Source organism: Diadema antillarum, unplaced genomic scaffold (assembly GCF_040938485.1).
Source record: "Diadema antillarum isolate AM-2024a unplaced genomic scaffold, OU_Dant_1.0 seq00000082_RagTag, whole genome shotgun sequence".
Taxonomy (NCBI): Eukaryota; Metazoa; Echinodermata; class Echinoidea; order Diadematoida; family Diadematidae; genus Diadema; species Diadema antillarum.
Genome location: NW_027271175.1, coordinates 1,938,490 through 1,960,748, shown reverse-complemented (window position 1 = coordinate 1,960,748; position 22,259 = coordinate 1,938,490). Strand labels below are relative to the sequence as shown.

Below are 22,259 nucleotides of genomic sequence, written 5' to 3'. Positions count from 1 at the left end.
TGGCACGTGTGTCGCGTACCCGAGAAACCGGCCAAGGTTTCGCGCTGATCGCCGCGCTGGTGTTGGGGCGCGGGCTCTTCGGGCCGCGTCGAGGCAGAGCTTTCGTTTACTGGTATAGGGCTGTACTCTGGCTACAGCAGAGATCATGTGACGTGAAGAAGGCGTGTTAAAGGTCAGGTGACATAGTGCGGTGCGGAACTCGTGCTACCACCGGCTGCAACTTGGGCCTGATCTCCGGACTACAATTCGAGAGCCTGAGTTCCAGCTGCATCACTATGATAATAATTAAAGACTCAGTTCATTCCCAAAAGGTGCCAATCCACTTTTGATTGTGAAGAGAAAAACCTGGATTTATATTTCACATGCTTCTCTGTGTTTTCATGCAAAGACTTTATGTCCCATAGGAGTTCCCCATAATTATCATAATGGGAAAGTGTATGTGCCTAAAAAAGATAATAAAGCTGTGTCTTCATTGATTTTTTTTAAATTAATATTCTTAGGGATTTTGTGGATTAAGCACCTTTTGAGAAAACAATTGGCACGGTGATGTACAACATGTAAATGTTGATTCAGCGACTAGCTTTGAGACTGAGAATTTTTCCTGAGATGATTTGTTATCTCTACTCATTCTCCTCCTGTTCTCTCCAACACAGATTGGTTGCTTTATGCACATCATCAGAAATAAAATACTATTTATGGGTCATCAGGAAAACCAGGTAGTTTGTCATTGCTCAGGCGTCAAAGTGCTGTCATTAAGCATGCACTCTGGTTTCTAACTGGATCCCACTGGATGTAACACTTTGGGAAGAAAATTAATTTGTCGTCACCTGATTTCTCCATTTTCTCACAAGAACTTTAATACCTTATAAGTTTGTATAAAAAAGTAAATGTTTATGAAAATAGATTTAGCACCTTTTGGAAATTAACTTTTCAATTACTCAAAAGTTGTCTGTTTTTTCTCGGGATGTGCGCTCACACAGACATACACACAAGTACACAGGTGTATAAAAATTATGTACCTTTGATCTCGGCGTTTGATGTCACCATCTTTCCGAGCAATTTCAAGATGAAAAAGTAACTCAACATAATGTCTGGTATATCATTTTGCTTGTTTATTCATTAATGAAATGGAATTTCCTCTAATGATCAAATATAAGACAAAAGTCAATCCCATCTGGAAACATGTGCAAACGTATTAATCAGAGCTGTATGTTGTGAAAGTTTTTGAAACCATGCCTATCCTTCTGGAAAGCCAGTTTTATAGCTTTTCCAAATAATTCTCCAAAAATTAATCCGACATGGTAATATGTTTATAGCATCAAACATCCGTATTTATATAATTATTATATCAGACTAGTGTCCGGAAATATCTTGTCGAGTAACTGTGATATTCATTTTATTTTCATCAATCTTTACGCAATTTCTATTCACGCATTCCCGTGTCTTAGTATTGTATTACTCATCTTGAGCAGGGATGAAGAAAATCCCATCATCTGATAAAAAAAGATCTTCTGAGGAAAGTCGAACTCTATCGTTCAAAAGTAGGCCTACAGTTTGATTCTTTGCATGGGTTGCTCCCTCTCTAGACGGGAAGTCTACAACGATTTGTGACGTTAGATTGTGGTAGAACGTATTATTTGAAGCAAGATGATATATACTGTATAATGAACATCCAATCTCACAAAGCTTCATTTCGCATAAATTATCACTTCCTAGCCATGTTAATAGAAATGCCAAATGTCACTTCTATTCCTTCTGAATGAACTATAGATCGAATGCTTTTACAATGACGTTAAAAATATTTATATCTTTTAACCAACTATACATACTAATTGAATATAATACCCCTCGATAGTTAAAGAGCTAACACCTTTAGAATATACATGATGAATTAATCATTATTGCTTGTCTTATTTTCCTTATTTTTATTCAGAGTGTGTCACTATCAAAATATTTTTGCATACATGCGCTGGATTCGCTTGATCTTTAATGTATCGATTGATCTAGGCTTTTTATATTAATTTTAGTCGTCTCGTCTCTTTACTTCTGTTTCTGTTTCCTCCCTCTCCCCTTTTCCACTTCTTTTCTCATTTCCTGCACATTTGTAGTTAAGTTATTCACCTTTTTTTTTTCTCCCTGTGAGGTGCCCACATAGTACAAGCACAGTCTTTTGAGTGGGTACCTCCATTTTTTTTTCGCAGAATGTATAAATATGTTTGTATGAAAAAATGCCTCACTTTGTAATGACTTCTGACAAATGTTATTCTTTGCTATCTATGACTCAATGATTCTTCAAATACAAGTCGAATTTATACTTTGAATTAAAAAAAATGAATTAACGTCTGGGGAAACTTATGGAAGTTAATGTGCAGGTGACACAATGATATAATTATCATTGCACATTACTATACACTATTCTCGAAACATAAGAAACAATGAGTGATCGCAACTAATGCATATTATAATCCATTAGTTTATACCTACCTACTGCCCATTTGAGAAAGGTCAGCAACTGTTGTTAATCCGCTTTGTTTAAAACTCCCGCAAAACGGTTGATTGTTGTAAGATACCTGGTTTATGGGCGGAAAAAAAAGGCCTTGCTTTTTGTGCGCAACTGCTTGGCACTCTATGGTGAGTGTTGACTATTATGTTAAACGAAAGATCGAAGTCCTATAATAGCATGCAATCTGCTATCTTTCATTAGCTAGGAGCTTCATAGCGCACAGGGCAAATACGCCTGAAACAAAATACCTAATGAAGTTATCTCACACATTGATTAGTACATAAGATGTTATACAACAACAAGGGATCGGATAATAATAATCATGCCGACGGTACAGGCCTTTAATTGGTCCCAAAGTGTAATTCGAGAAAATTATCATTATTGATTAATGATTATTAAAATCATTATTATTTTTGCTCACAACTCCGTGGAACTCCGACGAATGGACTGTATACGAAAGATCAAAGTCCTATAGCGATCTGTTATCTTAATTTATTTAGGGTCTATACAGAGCGCAAAAAACAAATAAGCCTGAAATAGAATCCAACCGAACACCTAATGAAGTTATCTGCACAGACGTTTGATTAGTACATGAAATGGGATAACAAGGAATCGAATGGTAGTAATTACTTCGATAGTGCAGGTCTTTTATGGGTCCTATATTAAAGCTATGGATAAAGATGTATTACTCTCCGGTCCTAATGTACTCGCTGACGATAATATACTTAGATGATTCGAGAAAATGGGCACGGCCAAAATTGAAAGTACATGAATAGTGGTTATCGTATCTTTTGCAGGTCACTATTTTCATGATATATATATTCACTATCAATATTAGTAACATTTTTGCAATTAGGCCTATATGTATACTGCGTACTGTTACTATCATGTTATTACTATTTCTAATATCATTATTATTACTATTACTATGTACTATAGTACTACTATTACTATGCTATTACTATTAATATTACCATTACCATTACTATTACTATTACTATTATCATTATTATTATTATTGTTATTATCATTATTACTATTCCTATTACTATTACTATTACTATTACTATTACTATTACTATTACTATTACTATTACTAGGCCTATTACTATTATAATTGTCATTAACTGTCTCCGCCCTTGGACAGGCCTTTAATTTCACCTCAGTGAACGTATTATTGAATATCTCCGACTTCGTCAATGTCCCACTCTATAAGGGAAGGGGGGATTGATTTTACTCTTTCTTGTTTATATAGGCTTATTCGAAATCGCTATGATATGCACTTAATGACAGATAAAGAAACAAAATGGCAGCGTTTTTTGTTTTTTTTTTTGGTGGGGGGGGGGGGGGGGGGTTGGAGGAAATGAAGGAGAGGAGGAGTTAATATGTCTCTTGTCACAATGTTAATGTTTTTTATCTCCCGTTCGTGGTACACACAATTTCCTCTTTTTTTCCACGATCACTGAAACCACACAACACCCGGCATATTATACCCTCATCCATATTAATATTCTGCTATTATACGCTGAGGCAGCACAAAGCGCTCACGTTATATATAGCACAGACAATCGTGGCGTGTAACCAATTTTAAGTGCAGAAATTTGCATTTACACCATGCACATCATTAGACTGGTTAAACACTTAACACATCACGTGAACAAGCAAATTGAATATTTTTCATTTCTCACCATGTGCTCACTGAGTTCTTTCATCAATAGCGAATTTATAGGAAATTTGAGAAGTAATTTTGCCTGTTGCCATAATACACTATGACTACTTACACACTTATCTATCGTGTCATTGTGTGTCTGTGTATGACAATATTAGAAAGCTTGCCCAAAGATTGCTAAACTTTGCAATGCATGAATGATTCCATAGTCCAATGTGTTTTTTCATAAAGAAGCAAGCGAATCGGATCGGGCCTTACAAGCTCTGCTGGAGAAAAAACAACAACAACAACAGTATGAACTGAGTTACATGATAACTTTATGCATATACTCGGATCATTCAGCAATATTGTTCTTGCCCCAATGTCTCCCCAAGGGACAGATTGCTTTTGTTTTTTCATTTATTTCAGAGCAGCATTCCGTATAACCACATAACTATTGACATTATGCTTATTTCGTTTCATTTCATTTCAATTTATTTTCATATTTCTCATATCACAATAAAGTATACAAATACGAAAATCATACAAAACATAGATTAGACGAAACTTCACCGGGATGTACAAAAGTTTGTCTTGGTATAAACACAAAGTCTGCATACATGCGAATTGAACTGTGGTCATGATGCGAAAAATATGATGGGGCCTGCGTAAAAGCATTAGCTTGTACAGTCGCAGGTCCCGTGATAAGTCAGATTAGGGGAAGCTTAGAATACAGATATTTTTTGAAGACCATACTATAACTGGGGGAACCGATTAAAACAAAACAAGAAAATCCGATCAAACTAAGTGTTACTAAATACAATATTATAACCTACTGCAAGTAAGGACATTGGGAGAACTGAGATTGTAGAGATTCAAGGTGTGTGGAGGTATAGATAATGGCGGAGCAATATGGCATAAATACATAAGTAGAAGGTGGGATAATAATGAAATTTGTCGTGAGTGTATAACAATACACACAAGGGCAATACAGCTCAGGAGTCACATTCCTAAAACCATGCAGGCCGTGTGACCGAGGAGGTTGGTGTGACCATGGTAACCGACAGCTGCCACGCGCGAGAATTTCGATAATCGAGTGGAACAATAAGTGCTTGAAGAGCGCAACAGGCAGACTGATCAGAAATAATGTTCATGGTTAGGATCCCGCCGGACTACTAACAAGGGATAGACAAGGGGTAAAATACTAGTAAAGAGTAACAAGTAGTACACACTTTGCATGCCGTGGCTGCTCAGAAGATATTGCTTCAATTTTCGTTTGAATGAGGTTACAGTGGTACAATTACTTATAAGTTCCGCAGGGAGTTCATTCCAATACTTAGGCCCAATGAACATATTGTGTTGTTTTTTTCGCGAAAATTGTTCGGGTACGTGGAAGGTGATATGCATAACGTTGACGGGTTGGATAATCATGAACTGTATAATTTCTTGTAAACAATTGGGGAAATACATCTGGTAATTGGCCAGTTGAGAATCTAAACATAAACAGTCCAACGTTGTAATAAAATAACTCTGGAATTTTCAAAATTTTGTCATTCACAAAAAGTTCATTCGTCATGTTCGTGTGGGATAAGTATCCAGTGTGATTTACAATTCTAATAGCGCTTATATGAAAATCCGCTTTGAGGAGTAGCGGAAATTGACACAAATGTTATGACATTTAAACACACCCGTGTATATGGATATGCATATACATGTATGTATAGTCACATAAAAATGATATACGTATAACAATCACATACACACATTAATGACGTGTGATATGTTGGAAAGGCACACACGATAGCCATTGTTCTCAATACTACAGTGCACGGTCACGTACTCATATACTGTGAATTCTCACACGTGTAATTGATGTTCTACAGCTTAATATACATTATTTACTACTACATGCCATCCCAGTACTTCGACATGTCATCCACATGCACGTACTTCCATCTGCTGTCAAGATCACCACACAACGTGTAAACGCTTTATTTTGTTACTGTATGAATGTTTGAATTTGTCTGTATATTGTTTGTAATGTTATACGCAATTTAGCCCCTTATAGGCTACGAGATATGATATGAATAAATAAGTCTTTCTATATACAGAGCTACCAAGTCTCACGCATTCTGAGTGAGACTCAAGCATTTAGGGGTCGTCTCACGATCTCACGCATGGCGCCCATTTTTCTCACGCATCGGGCAAAGTCTGCAATTTGGGCCCATAATAAGGAGCATATAGCTCAAAGGATTAAAGTGATAGTTACAATTGAAGGTATCTTTTCCTTTTGTCTTTCAAAATAAGTAAAAAATATATCTAGTCACTTTAGTATGCACCTGATCGCGCCATTAAGAGCTAAAAATTGAAAAAGCTCCCTACCGTGGGAGGCCATGGGGGGGGGGACCCCTCCCACACCCTCGCTTTTGCGCACATTCGCTCGCTGAGATGCCGAGTCATGAAAATCTCACTCATACATTTTTTGTTTGAACTTGGCATCCCTGTATATATAACCTTTCTACTGTGTACTGGCCAGCAATTGGTGAATACTGAGCCCTTCCATACTTTGTGCACAATAATTATAAACACTAAAGTACGCAACTGCACTTGTGCTATAGTGTATGCTCGATCGTATCCCCTATTGAGCCCATGTTCGCATACTGCATATTTCTAAAATCTAATGCCTCTTTTCCATGCGTAATTCTGATTTTCTTGATGTCGGAGGTGGCTCTCCATGCTTACATCGGCACATGCACACGTATCTTCTTGAACTCTTCAAGGTTTATACGGTAATTTTGATTGACACTGACTGTCAATGATTGGTTGATTTTCCCAATTTTATAGCCATAATTATGCTTTTATATATAAGATGAAACTCGGAAAAGCATTGAAAGACGCTAGGATCGAGTGATCAAAACCAGGTCAAGCGACCATCATTATCGTACACAGTTTATGCACATCTTCTTGAATTCCTCGAAGTCAATTTCGGTGACAATCCTGGTGGGCGTGGCCGAAGCAAGGGTGGGGTCCATCCCTCCCCTGTCGATGACGAGGTGACCCCTGCTGTACACGCCCCCTATCTCCACTGTACAAGGACACGCCTCCTCTTTGGTGACGAGACAAGGATTGGCGCAGATTACTACTGCCATTTGGTCGCATGGAGGAAACTTGTCTTGCAGTCCACCTGTTGTTTTATCAGGTTGCTGAAAGCAAGCAAACAAACAGACAAAAGAGGTACCGGTAAATCGGAAAGAGAAGAAACGAAGGGGACTCTCTGTTTTCTGACTAAATCGGTCCGTGTACGTCTCGTTTAAAATGTGGCCTTTGCGGTATCCAACAATATTACCGCTGGTATATAGGAACAGCTTACTCCTATTCAAAGGATCATCTTATATGTAAATAATAATTATGGCAACAGGAACGTTTGCCTAGAGATTTCCCTATGTTGGTTTCCCACTATTCGATTGATTGCAGATGGATTTTATAATATCGCAATGGATCTAGGAGCCATTCGGATCAGGTGAATCACTTAAACCAGGTGAGTCCCCTTGGGAAAATGTCAATGAGTTGTATTATGCATCAGATTCACCGCTATATTTAGCTCAGTCGGCAGCGCATCTGCCAAACAAAGGATCCGAGTTTGATTACCGATTCCCACAGAGCAATTATGTTGTGTGAATCATATCGTCCCCTATATAGTATCAAAGAGGCAAAATACTCTGCCTCTCGGATAGGACATAAAACGGACGTCCCGTGTGTGAGAGAGTCACAACTCATGCACGTAAAAGATCCCGCTTCATACATGGAAAAGAGCAGGGTGTTTAACCCGGTAAAGTCGTCCCGCCTCACATTCAACAGGACCCCATGGAAGACCAGCTTAGTGTAGCTGAATATGGGATATCCAGCCATCTTCTTAAGATGGAAATGAAACAGATAAACAAACAAAACTTACGCCTGATTCAACGTTGATGTTGATTGTATTTATACGTGTCTAATCAGCTAACTGCGAGATATTAGAATCCACGAATTATAGTCTTTGTAAAGAGCGCATCTTCAGGCTCCCGTTAGTTGTCGATGGAAAACAGTTTTTGTTGATTTTTTGTTTCGTGAATAATAACGTTAAGTTTACGTGGTGAATTTATGGTACCTCTTTACATACGGCGATGATGAATTCATGTGTGTCTCGAAGGAATTGTCCAACTTTGGTGTCAGTCACAAACAAGTTATCGTACATCCAGTCCTGTATAGTGGGGTGACATGTGCAATGCACGATAACGAATATCACATTCTGTCGAAGATATCATTTTCAGTGAGCTTGTGATTAAGATGAAGAAACATTTTCCCATTAATGTTACCACGACGTGATTAGTGAGAGAAAACATAAGAAATGATGCAACAAAAACGACACTCATTAACTGTGACAACGTGTCACAGCTATGTTGTAATAGACAAGGATCTATGACGCTGTATTCTGTGAAGCAAGTTTTATGATATATTATTTATGATTATGTCGAGGGTGTCATAACAGTAAAAAAGAATGGACAGAAGCACTTTGTTTTTCACCGAAAGCAAACAAACAGTTCCCTTACTCGGGACAGAACAGGCAGAGAAATATCAAATTCGCTCCTCTGCTGTCTACAGCATGACTAACCTTGTCAAAATAGTTTCAGCTTGAAGAGCATTGTCCTCGTTTAATATTATTCTTTCAGACATAAATCTAGACGCCTATAAACACTTCTGAATTGTGAGATGGCTGTCATATTTCAATTTCATAGCATTAACGAGAGATTTACATTTCAAGGGGAAACCCGTTCCGTAACACGTGGGACGGCAAAGAACGAAGAGGTATATATTATTATAAAGTTTGCAGCCTTGGTTTACTGTCGAGGTATTGTAATTTTCCTGAGAGTTCATACGAACCATGAGTCATACAGCCCATGGGTTTTGACGCTTAGCAAAAAAGGCCCACGAAACGATGTCGAATTCGCAGGCTGTTTTTACCTAGTGTCGAACTCGTGAGCCTTATTTGCCTAGTGTCGAACTCATGGCTGTATGACTCATGGACCTTTTTTAAAATGTCGAACTCGTGGGCTGTATGACTCATGGGTGTCGACCTCGTGGGATGACCCCATCGCACAACCAGTTCTCTAAAGCACAGCTAGAGTTAACTCACTGCCCGCATGACTGTAGAAGGTTCGTGTATAAGTCTTTGGTAGTTCCTAGGCGAAAGAGTTAAAGCTATTGAAGCTATGTAGAAGTGGGAAAGACGGCTGGAAAAGTATTTTCAATTTGCGCACTGTATGTTAGAGTCTCTTAACTACAACTGTCAGCCTGTGTGTCATGCAAACTGCCTATCATCAGCTTAATGTGCTTTCCCTGAGATAGAGGGTTCACAGAAACTTACCATCTCCAAGGCGTACTTAATGGTTAACTCCCACGAAACAAGGGTCTTCGGACACACGAATTCTCGCAGGACGACACGGGCAGCTTCCGGGTCAGCGCAAAAGTTAAACTCGGCACACGGGGTAATGTTTCCACGGCCTGCGGACAAAACAGAAAGCAATGAGGAAGCATGCATGAGCAAAATGGAAACTCAAGGAAAAAGAACAAAACTGATTTAACATAAGGACAAGAGCGTCAATGATCTAACTGCCTGTAGAACTTGCAACAGACGAATCACTTTTATACCTTTGAAGTATACGTCATGACCAGCCATTAGCTTTTTCTTTCAACAAAAAAGTTTGTAAATTTCAGCTTCATAGGCCCTTTTTTGTCCTGCCAATCTTTGGTATGTCTGATCTTTATCACAAGTAACATATTCTCGTCCATCTACGATGATACCCCCTCAGGAGCTCGATGTCACAAATAAATGTCACTGAGATTGTTTGCAACGACAGTCACCATTGGCTTGAATACGGTTCATTTTTGGTCACTCTCGAAAACATTTATAATTGATTGAGATGCTCATGGCTCCTCTGTAAACCGAATAGCTGCATGGAAAGAGAGAATTTGCTGTGCATCGTAATGATACATCTTTATGGTGGGGATGCTGTGGCATAGTGGATACGACTCCCGACTCCTGACTCCCAACTCACAATTCAATTCAATTTTCAATTCAAAGCTTATTTCCTATTTCGACAAAACATATATGTTTCACTTCCTTTGATAACAGAGAATATGGTAAACAGAATATTATGAAATTAAAAGACTGTACAATAATTGAGGACCTTATAGTGATTATACATTGTAGTAAAAAAGAAACAGAAGTGGTCGAAGTGAAGTACATGTATAACCTTGCTTCAAGTGCGAAAAATGGGGGGGGGGGGGGGGGGAAATGGGGAAAAAGGTCCTCCGATCGGAGGACCCGGGTTCCAATCCCACCCAGTGCTTACGTCCTTGGACAAGATGTTTTTACCCGCCATGTCCCTCTCAACCCAGGTGTATAAATGGGTACCTGGGAACACTAGGGTAATTATAATGGAAGGGCCCTCTGGTAGAGCAGTAACAACACTGAAGAGGCTAACCTGGATAAATAAGACATTATCATTATCATTATTATTTTCAATATTATCATTATTATTATTATTATTATTATGATCATCATCATCATCATCATCATTATTATACCTCCTTCAAGGAAGCAAAGTTAACAGGAGATGCACAGCAGTGCCAGAGGATGTTTCTTTATTCCACTTCAATAGCTGATGTTGAAGGTGACGAGGAAGAGTATGGGGAATTGGGTTGTCGACATCGATTTCCTCGCGAAGATAATCGCTCGTCATAGGAAATTCTTCGATCAGTTTTATCATGATAAGATCATTTATCAATTTCTCTTGTGTTTTTGTGTGATCAAACGTGAAAAATACTGCATCCTTGCGTACCTTCTGAATCACCGCCCATGATGACCAAGTCTTTGATCTTGGACGAGAAGGTAGGGTCGATCCGGAGTGCCAAGGCGAGGTTGGTTAGAGGGCCGATGGCAACAACACTGATCTGGCCCGGGTGCTCGTTTACGATGCGGACCAGGGCCATGCACGCAGGTCCGCTCTGGACCAGACCCTGGTGTTGTGAGCCTGTGTCCGGGCTGTCGGTAGACTCCATGGACCCTTGTCCCCCGAGGCCATCCGAGCCATGCACGTTGAAGCGTGGTATTGGAAACCCCGCTAAATTTTCGGCTGCTCCCTTGTAGATTGGACACTTAGCTTTCTGTGATTATAGATAATAATTATATCCATTTTTTATATCGTCATAAACATAGGTGCATGACAACATCGCATTAAGTTCACGAGCAGTACGAAAGTTATGGCAATCAAGTCATGTTACTGATTATGTGATAAGTTTTTGATGGTGACAGCGCCAATAGTGATCGAGAACCACAACACTATATAGGAGACACAATTAATGATATTGACACAGGATGTTGTCATCCACGTATCAGTAATAGCATCAACATTATCACCACCTCTTCTTCCGACAAGAATACAGCAGCGGAATACTGTAGCTGCACGTTGAGTGCAGTGATGGGATTGTTTAGTATCGTAGTAGTAGTACTACTACTGCTGAACTGTTGCTAGTGCTATTGTAACTATACTTCTACTACTTCTACTACTACTACTACTACTACTACTACTACTACTAACTACTACTATTACTACTACTACTACTATTATACTACCACTATACTACTAATACACTACGACGACTACTATACTACTACTACTACTACTACTACTACTACTACTACAATTATACTACCACTATACCACTGATACGACGACGACGACTACTACTACTATATACTACTACTACTACTACTGTACTACTACTAACACCACAGCCACTCCTGCTGCTGCTACTAATACCACTACTTCTATTACTACTGGTGGTACTATACTGTGACTACTATCGCTTTCCCAATTCTTTTATAGGCACTATACCTGTTCATTTCTGACTAGAGAGAGAGAAAAAATATGTGTGTGTGTGTGTGTGTGTGTGTGTGTGTGTGTGTGTGTGTGTGTGGCAAAAGAAAAATACAACGAAATCAGTGTTATGAACATGCACCGTCCTTGCATGACTGGCTATAATAAATGTTGTAAAAATACATCGCTTTCGTTGTCGTTGTCGCCAATATTTACTTTGGGGTTTTTTTCTCTCCCTCGGAAGTTAATCACTACGAAATTTCTCTCGTACTGTATAAATGGGGTGCACTGCAACCTATGCTAATGTATTTCTTCCCGTTCCCCCTCTTACCGACGGAATGAATGAACTCATATAAAGTGCAAGCTTCCTTTATCGTTTTCCTTCCGGCCTTCCGTGTTGTACTGATAAATCACTTTCGCTGTATAGGAATGAACAGTATTCAATGAATCTATGCCCTGGTTATTAATTAATTAATTAATTAATTAATTGATTAATTGATTAATAAATTAATAAATAAATAAATTGATTAATTAATTTATTTATTTATCTATCTATCTATCTATCTATCTATCTATTCATTTATTCATTTGTTTATTTATTCAATTATTTATATATTCATTTATTTATTCATTCATTCATTCATTTATTTATTTATCTATAACGTATATGAAAAGTTTGTATCTTTTATATGTTTTGGAGTAACTATTTGTATATCACTGGGTAGACGTAGAATGCAAAATCAATATTAGTAAATAATTCAGCACTGGTGATGATATAAACATCAGATATCTCCGACGAGAGATTGTACTGGAGTCTATTTTAGGGTCACGTAGTGTATTTGTGTAGTGCATCTCAAATTGATTGTATCCTATACTTTCATTATTGCAATAAACATTAATATAAACATTGACATCCACACCAACACGAACATCAGCATTAACATCTGTATAAGCTTCAGCGTCAACACAAAATCAGCATCAGCATCAGCATTAGCATCGACAGCCATAGGCGCCGGAAGTGGGGGGGCAGGGGGGGCGGCCGCCCCCCAATCCAAAAAATGGGGGGGGCAAAACGCATTTTTGCCCCCCCAAAAAGCCCCCCCCCCAAAAAAAAAATAAATAAAAAAATAAATAATAATAATAATAATATTAAAAATAAATGAATAAACAAAGAAAATAAAATAAATATGTATATATATGAATAAAAGGGAAAAAATATGGCTACAAACGGCAGCTTTTGGACTGTAAAATGTCAAAATTTTCAAGCTCGCTCGCTTCGCTCGCTCACATCCAGCAGTAATGTTGAGCCCGGTGCGCCTCCCCCTTAATTTCTAAAGCGAAAAACATAGCTACGACAGCAGTTGTTGGACTCTAGAATGTCAAAATTTTCAAGCTCGCTCGCTTCGCTCGCTCGCATCGAATCGTTATGCCATTCTCCTAATGTTGCTGACAGTAATTGCCAGTAGTTGCGCCCGATGCCCCCACCCCTTAATTTCCAAAGCGAAAGATAAATATAGCTACAAACGGGAGTTTTGGGACTGTAAAATGTCAATATTTTCAAGCTCGCTCGCTTCGCTCGCTCGTATTGAATCGTTATGCCACTTTCCTAACGTTGCTGCCAGTAATTGCCAGCAGTTGCGCCCGATGCCCCCCCCCCTTAATTTCCAAAGCGAAAGATATAGCTACAAACGGGAGTTTTTGGACTGTAAAATGTCAAAATTCTCAAGCTCGCTCGCTTTGCTCGCTCGCATTGAATCGTTATGCCATTCTCCTAATGTTGCTGCCAGTAATTGCCAGCAGTTGCGCCCGATGCATCGCCCCAGTAATTTCCAAAGTGAAAGATATAGCTACAAACCCCAGTTTGGGGACTGTAGAATGTCAACATTTTCAAGCTTGCTCGCTTCGCTCGCTCGTATTGAATCGTTATGCCATTCTCCTAATGTTTCTGCCAGTAATTGCCAGCAGTTGCGCCCGATGCACCGCCCCATTAATTTCCAAAGTGAAAGATATAGCTACAAACCCCAGTTTTGGGACTGTAGAATGTCAACATTTTCAAGCTTGCTCGCTTCGCTCGCTCGTATTGAATCGTTATGCCATTCTCCTAATGTTGCTGCAAATAATTGCCAGCAGTTGCGCCCGATGCGCCCCCATTTATTTCCAAAGCGAAATATATAGCTACTATTAAAACTCCAGTTTTGGAACTGTAGAATATCAAAATTTTCAAGCTCGCTCGCTTCGCTCGCTCGCATTTTATTGTTATGCCATTCACCTTATGTTGCTGACAGTATATAATTTGTCGATCGTTTCACACCGTCATTCCATAATCCATGTAAGGAAAACTTACAATGTTCCTCAATGACTGCGTTGTTGAATGTATCACATTCCGTAATGTATTGTAGTCCCATTATTGCTCACGCACACACGCACAAGCATACAGACCGTCAAAATTACTTGATGGTTCCCCCCATGTTTCGACCCACCGTACGCCACTTTACATATATATATATATATATATATATATATATATATATACATATATACATATATATATATATATATACACATATATATACATATATATATATACATATATATATATGCATATATATATATATATATATATATAATAGATGTGTGTGCGTGTGTGTGTATGTGTGTATGTGTGTATTGTGTAACATATGCATGGTCTAATCTTGAGCCCCCTCCAGTGTTTGCCCCCCCAATCCAAAACTGCTTCCGGCGCGCCTGTCGACAGCAACACCAAAAACACATACACAAGCACATAAATTAACATTAACACCAACAGCAAAATTAATACTAATCAAAATGTCGACGTTAAAGGGGTGGTACAGCTTCGGCTGAGCTGGGGCTCCAGGTTTCTAATGTTTTTCGATGATGGTTAATTGAGATAATTAAAAACCTCTCATGGAATATGAAAGAGCATTATATTCTACCTGTTCTACGAAGAATTTAAAGTTTATTTGACAAAAATTGGTTCTGAAATGGCTGACATATCTAGAATAAAACAAGCCTAAAAAAGGTGGGGCCCATCTTTTATTAGGATCGCTTCGTTATCATGGTTATACTTTATTTTTTGATATCTCAGTCATTTTAAAACCGACTTTCATCAAATAAACTTTAAATTAATTCCTCTTAGAATTTTGCGCTCTTTAACATACCATGCAGTGGTTTGTAACTATCTCGCAAAGAATTAACAGCTGAATCCTCGACTCAACCAATATACTATATCATCCCTACCAATAAGGAAGTCAGCATTACAAAGGAAAACAGCTTACACAAAGTTTGTCGGACAGACGGACTGTTCGCTCCACGTTACGACAGACTTGGTCGATCTCGACGTTCCCGACGACGCACGTGATGGCCAGGATCTCGGTGCCGGGATCGGCCGCAGCGATCAGGATGCCGTTACAGTCGTCGGTGCCACCGTCGGTGTCGATGATGACCAGTCTCTTGTCCCGAGATGGGGCCATGGTTGTCCACTACCAGCAGGGTTGACCTTCCAACCTGCAGCGCCATTAACAGACACAGACACAAACACAAACACACACCAGTGACGTGAGACATGAGATCTACTGGTATAAAAGAGGACTGATGAGGTGCTTACGTCCCCCTCTCCTCCCCTCCCCCCCCCCCCCACCCCCACTAATGCCCCATCACTTCCCAAAATGTGTATTACACCGTATGAGTACGCGCATCCGTGCGTATGCTAACAGAAAGGGTTGGATAGTGTAGAGCGGTAGGTCTACAGCAAAGATGGGGGTTACAAAAGGACGCCTTTCCTCTACACTTGGTATTTAGAGTTACACGACGTTTGCTCCTTCGACAATTGCTCTGGTCTTATTTTCTCCAAGGACTTATTGTTAGGGTTAGGGTTGTGATAGGGTTTTAGGTTTAGTTCGATGTGAGGATTAGGATTAGGGTTAGGGTTATGACTGTGGGTAGAATCTATGTCTGGCTGTACAAGGCCTGTACTCTATAGCCTGCAGATGTTTCATGGGGGCAATATTGTCGCAGGAACAAATGTCATGGAGCCGGTATTCAAAGCAAAGAGATCGCCTGCAATTCTCGTTGCTAGAGTGACATCAACCATCCACATCTCTCCCTCGATCTCGCCTCACTGCGCGTTTTATCTGTTTGTATGTGTGTTCTTTTGTTGTCATTGAGGAAAAGGGGGAGGGGTCAGGCGGGGTCATTTCTCTTTCTTCCCTAGACGTCTCTATATCAATGCCATAAATGCCGTCAGGGCAGTGAAGTACATCGCACTTGTGCGTTGATGTGTTAGTCCTACATCACATCATGACCCCTTCATCCTATCTGCCCCCCCCCCCTCTCTCTCTCTCTCTCTTTCGCTTTGTATGCTACAACTTGTACTACCTTTTATCACTCATTAGGCCTCATATAAACCAATGTCGTCGTTTTTTAGTAGTCTTCGTCACAAGAAATAAGGTTCGGGAAGGTATACACATCTACAACAGAAGGGATCATACGACCTACTTTGAGATGACCCTCGTCCAACTAACCTCCATTGACTTAATGTAGGTCAGTTCGACCACGGAGCTCCTTAAACCCTCTGCGTGCCACGGGAACTTCCATGTCCATAAGTGTGTGTGTAAATTTTGTGCACATTTGATTCATTAACACAGACAGGGTTAATTGGTTTGACCGGTATTGTTCTAGCTGTTTGGTGCTACTTTGCTTTGCCGTGTGTATTATGTGTTTGTGTTTAAGTGTGTATAGAGAGAGAAGCCTCATGGTCACTATCATTTTCCTGTACTTGTTTGAGGTTTCCGTCTCAAGGCGTATAACTTGACAAGAAGCATGGTCAGGAAGGAAGGGTGCCTGCCCTTTGGGGAAGATTATCGTTATATTTTAAACTGCTACTGTTTAAATTAAAGAAACACTCTCGTTAAGACTTATTAATTCATACTGTATAATCTAGGTCTCTGACGCTCTACGAAATAATACTTCGATGAGCGCTATTTTCTGGGGAAGTGTAGAGTCACTGGCCGGCTGCTGTTTTCATTTTCTCTGTCTCTATGCACAGTGATACACCATCAAAAGAGTTTTGTATTCTACATATTATCAATGTAAAGTACTTTACAATGAATACTTTCAAATACTGCGGTAAACACTATATGACGCTGTTGATGTACGCATACTGTGTAAAAATTCCTTCCCATATCATGCATGATCAACCCCGCAGAAAGAAAGAAATATGATTATTTAAAGGGTTATAATTATATAAATAGAATCCTGTCATGGTCGTGTCAGGGAAGGGACGAGCGCACTCGTGAGCACAGTCTAGAGTCAACATTAATTCTAGTCAAGTCATCCTTGCTCGTCAGAAGCATGAAAGACAAACACACACACGTGCACACACACACACACACACAAACATATATATATATATATATATATATTATACTTTTTTTGTTTTTCAACGATGTTTATTCTGTTCCATTCAAAGTAATAGAAAAAAAATAACAATTTTCATTTGCTACAATTGAAATGACGAAAATATACATTTGTGATCATAATAGCAAATTTGCTATTGCTGTACATAATGACATAACAAAAATTACATTTTCATGAACAATTATCAATTTACATACAGTCACTTCCCCTATGCTCTCAAAAAAATTGCTTAAATTTAACAGTGATAATTCAATTCTTCTAGCATTAATCTTAATAATCATCCAAATGAATTATGCAGCAAAATTATACAGTAATAAATAATGGAACCATATTATTTATCAACCAATACCCGCCCACCTACTAACTCATATCCCTTACTGAGTCCCTATGACCACCCCCACCAGTTCCCTCCCTTCCTGTTTCCTCCCCCACCCCTATCTGTACACATGCAACACACAAACACACACAAACACACCCATACACACACACATACACATGCACCTAATTTGGTTAACTGCTCTTGCCTACACATCACAATATAGTAAATATAGTTATATAATCAGCCCGCCAACAGGCTGACAGGTATACACTTATACACACACAAACACACACACACACACAATGCATTTACATTTTGACGATGAACGGAGCATGACATTGTGAGGGGGTTTCTTAGCACATCATCGACTCACCCTCCTTATATGTCTTGTCGTTCATAAGACATGGAAAGAGAAAGAGAGAGAAGAGAAAGGAGGTATATACACGCATATCATAATTATGTATGAAGAGCTTGCTTCCAAAAGGCGCTAAATCCATCACATTTCAATGGATATAGCGGCTTTTGGAAGCAAACTCTTAATTATGTGTATATATATATATATATATATATATATAGAGAGAGAGAGAGAGAGAGAGAGAGAGAGAGAGAGGGAATAGAAGGAGACTCTTAGAGAGGGAGAGGGGGAAGGAGGGAGAAAGGGAGGGGGAGATGGAGAGATAACGAAAGAGGAAAAGAAAAAAGTGTTCTTACAGTTCCTCGAGAAAACGGGGCAAAAAAAAAAGGAAAAGGAGGAGGTTGGAAGAATGACCAAATGTTCTTTTTCACGTTATTCAAAAAGCAAATCAAAAACATTCGAAAAACAAAATCTTGTGCAGATTCCTTTCCTCCCTCTTGTTGTTGTTGTTGCTTTTTTGTTGTTGCTTTTTTTGGGGGGGGGGTATTTCAAGACCGAGTTTGTGCATTTTTAAGAGATGTGAAATAAATTGAACTGAATTGAATTGAATTGAATTGAATTGAATTGAATTGAATTGAATTGAATTGAACTGAATTGAATTGAGTTATCAAAATAGATATAGAGGAATACCGTTTTCAGATTAAAGGAACATTTATCTTATAGGAATTTTTGCCACTATGACATGGTGAAGTTCATCGATACGTATCAAAAATAGTTTGAAGACCCCGATGGGGGAGGAAGACTAGAATCGTTGGCAAATGAATTATGTGGACAGGAAACTGAATTGTACGTTTATCAGCACAGGGGGAACAGACAGGAAATGAGCAAGGTTCAAATAAATTAGTGTTGTTGGCGCGTATAGAAACTGAAAAACTTTACTTTTGTGAGATGTGTTTAATGCATGATATGTATTTTGTGTTGCAACAAAGTATTGTTAATTTCTGATAAATATTTATGCAAATAAACTAAACTGAAGCTGAAAAGTCATATCTACTTTTGTGATGTAATGTAAAGAACTGTGATATGATATGATATGATATATGATATAATTTATGATATGATAGGTAATATATAATATTATAATCATGACAACATTGAATGTGTGTTACTTCAGAGGCGAAACCACGTTGTTGAACCTCAAGGTTAGATACAGTAACGAATTTATAAATAACTGAACAACAGAGTGATTGAGATTATAAAGAATATCTGTCAAAAAAAAAAACCCACAAGTTTTCCAGAGAGGTTTGGATGTTTCAAATACTTTCGTTTCAATCTCACAATGTCAGTTTTCATACCATGTTATGGCGTTACCTTGATGAAGAAGATTAAAGGCAACATTCCTCCGCGCTTATTGCAAAATTTCACTCGTCATTTGAAACAGGACTGCTGAAGTGATAGTAAATGTTACTCAGCTGAGCAAGAGATGAGCTCTTATGGATTGTCGCTTTGATATTGTGATTACAGAAAGAAACGTGATATTGTGGCTTGACTTTGCTGCCCCATTTTCATTTCACGACAAACGAGTTGCACAGCATACAGCCTCTGTTTGGAATACAGACGAAGATCATTGTATTATGGTCTCAATACAATGTTCCTTCTTCTTCTTCTAATCTTCAAGGAAATTTGCCCTTTGTTGTTTGCCTTATTATTGCAAATATCAGCCCTCTCGTGAGTGTGTATTCGACCACTTCACCGGGGCTGCTCTTTACGGGAGAGGTGAAGTGGGTTCTTCTATGTCAACTATGTGCATAGGGTATAGTTCTCCCACACCGTATCAGGGCAATTACCCCCCCCCCCCCCCCTCCTCCCCCCCCCCCCCCCCCCCCGGGCAATTACCCCCGGCTAAATACTGGTTAATGACAAGGTTAGAGTAAAACATAGGTTTAGGGGTAGAATTTGGGTAAGGGTTGGGTTTAGGTTCAGGATTTAGGATCAGGGTTAGGGTCAGGGAAAGGGTCTGGGGCACTAGTAATTGCCCGGGGGTAATTGCCCTAGACCCCTCCCACGACCCTCCCACGACCCTACCCCTCAACACGAGACAGACGACTCGACCTATGTCTCCTCCGAAAGAATTAAATGGCAGTGATGATATGAGGATAAAGTGCCTTTACAGGGGGCACTTAAGTCGAGCTGGGACTCGAATCTCACACATGCATTTTGGATGCCTGCAGTCTTTTCCGCTTGGTCTGTATGATAGTAGCTTTACCGCTCAGCCACGACAGCATAATATAGCCCTGGAGGAGTGGCATGGTCCCGTGTTTTGCCCAGATACATCGTTTCTGACTGTTTAACCCTATCAGAGCCATGGACTTTAGACAGTGTGAACAATGTAATGGGTTTTTTTGTGCCATTTGGCACACAAGCACAACAAGGGTTAAGACATTAAGAACGTCTAACTAAAGTGTGGGTGCTTGGATAGTCCGGACCTAAGCAAAGCCAACATATTTCCGTAATTTCATGTGGTGCAACTATGAAAGCACTTTTTTGTTTTCGTTCATGAACACTATGAATCTAACATTTCTAAAGATCTCATGGTCTAGGATGATAATCCGGATCAAATTTTGTGGTGTTGTAGCACTTGTTAGAAGTTGCCCATTTGTTGTTTGTTTGTTTGTGTGTGTGTGTTTGCATGTTTTGTTTAGTTGTTTTTTTTCGGGGGGGGGGTGCGAGGGGGTGTTTTTCTCCACAGTTGACTCTTGACCCCCCCCCCCCCACCGGTAAGCCCCCACCGGTAAGCCCCCCCCCCCCCCACACACACACACACAAACACACAAATTACAAACGTTCGCAGCCCCTGAATAATACATCATCTATTTATTTATTTATTTAGGCCTACTTCATTCAACGAAATAATCATACAGAATAACTGTAATGCTGTGCGGGTGAATAAAACATATTGCAACAGTGATTATGAAGTACAGAGGAGATTTACATTAATAAAAAGATATGAATGTTACGGTCCAAACGTTACTATTCATTTGATATATTTTAACGTTCATATTATATATAATAATTATGAAGAGCTTGAATGCAAAAATAGATGAACAGCATTTTCGAAGTTTTTATTTAAGGTCATCATTAAACAGGGAAAACTGAAACTTTTCAATGATACTTCTCCCGTTTCATTACAAGAAATGTTCTTGAAGATAATATTGAGATTGTTACATATATTAGGTTTTAGTTATTTTCAAGTTGCTATAAAGATGGGTTTATCTGTTATTGCATTTAAACTCTTTATTATAAGGCCTAGACATAGGTATTATTTAGATCACATAAAACTTAAGTTAATATCTTAATTTAAATTCACACTGAAAGTCACAGTGACGGACCAGTTAATGAATTAAAAGTACCAAGAAATGTCAGAATGCAGATTTCCACATTTCTATTTCAAAACATGTTGAAACTATAGTTTATCTTGTGCCGAAAGCATAACGATTACTCGAATGCTTGCCTGCTTTTCAACTTTTAGCACGCATAGACTGATAGATGGCAACGGAGGGTGCAGCATTTAGCAGCCTGAGTCACAAAAATCCTAATAGTGGTGGTATAAAAGGGGTTCGGTGGGTCTAGAGACAACATGCATACAATATCATGCACACTTCAATAAGCGGTATTATCGTTCATAAGAGAGACGGAGATACATTGTTAAGTGCAGGCTGATAAAAATAGATGTTCTATACTGCATGACAACATAGCTCTTGGAATAGTGCGTGTCGCTTGTCTTCTGTAATCTGGGATCTATAATAGTCTATAAAGGCGGTGCAAACTTCTTGCCTTACGCTATACGCCATCGTTTTTCGAGACGAATGAATGCAAACAACAATGATAGTCTATAATGCATTATACAAACTAAATATTTTTCCCTTACCTGCGAAATCGTTTGACTGGTTGACGCACAGACTGTTAAGTATGCTTATAACCGTGGCGAGGATGGTGCTTGAAAAAGTCCAAAGTGAATGAAAGCACCACTGTTAGTGACGTTAAAAGAAGAAATCGGTGTTTTCGTTACCCTGTGTTTA

General features: G+C 39.1%; 1 protein-coding gene across 1 annotated transcript; it reads right to left on the bottom strand.

Annotated features, from left to right (window-relative positions):
- Positions 1-2,480: 2,480 nt before the first annotated feature.
- LOC139726302 (nucleoside hydrolase-like) lies at positions 2,481-22,259 on the bottom strand. The gene is made up of 7 exons (XM_071637370.1): positions 22,109-22,259; positions 15,367-15,595; positions 11,033-11,357; positions 9,556-9,692; positions 8,299-8,391; positions 7,110-7,354; positions 2,481-2,526 (listed from the first exon to the last, which is right to left on the bottom strand). The coding sequence occupies exons 2-7, from the start codon at positions 15,559-15,561 to the stop codon at positions 2,481-2,483; spliced, it is 1,041 nt and encodes a 346-aa protein (XP_071493471.1). The 5' UTR covers positions 15,562-15,595; positions 22,109-22,259.

Bases quoted from the DNA above. Each gene is read 5' to 3' on its own strand.
- LOC139726302 (XM_071637370.1), bottom strand. From the start codon at position 15,561: ATGGCCCCATCTCGGGACAAGAGACTGGTCATCATCGACACCGACGGT. The intron at 7,355-8,298 runs GTACCATAAATT...GCTTGCTTTCAG, and splicing joins TCATCGCCGTATGTAAAGAG to CAACCTGATAAAACAACAGG. The intron at 2,527-7,109 runs GTGCATAAACTG...TTTTAAACAAAG, and splicing joins TTCGAGGAATTCAAGAAGAT to CGGATTAACAACAGTTGCTG.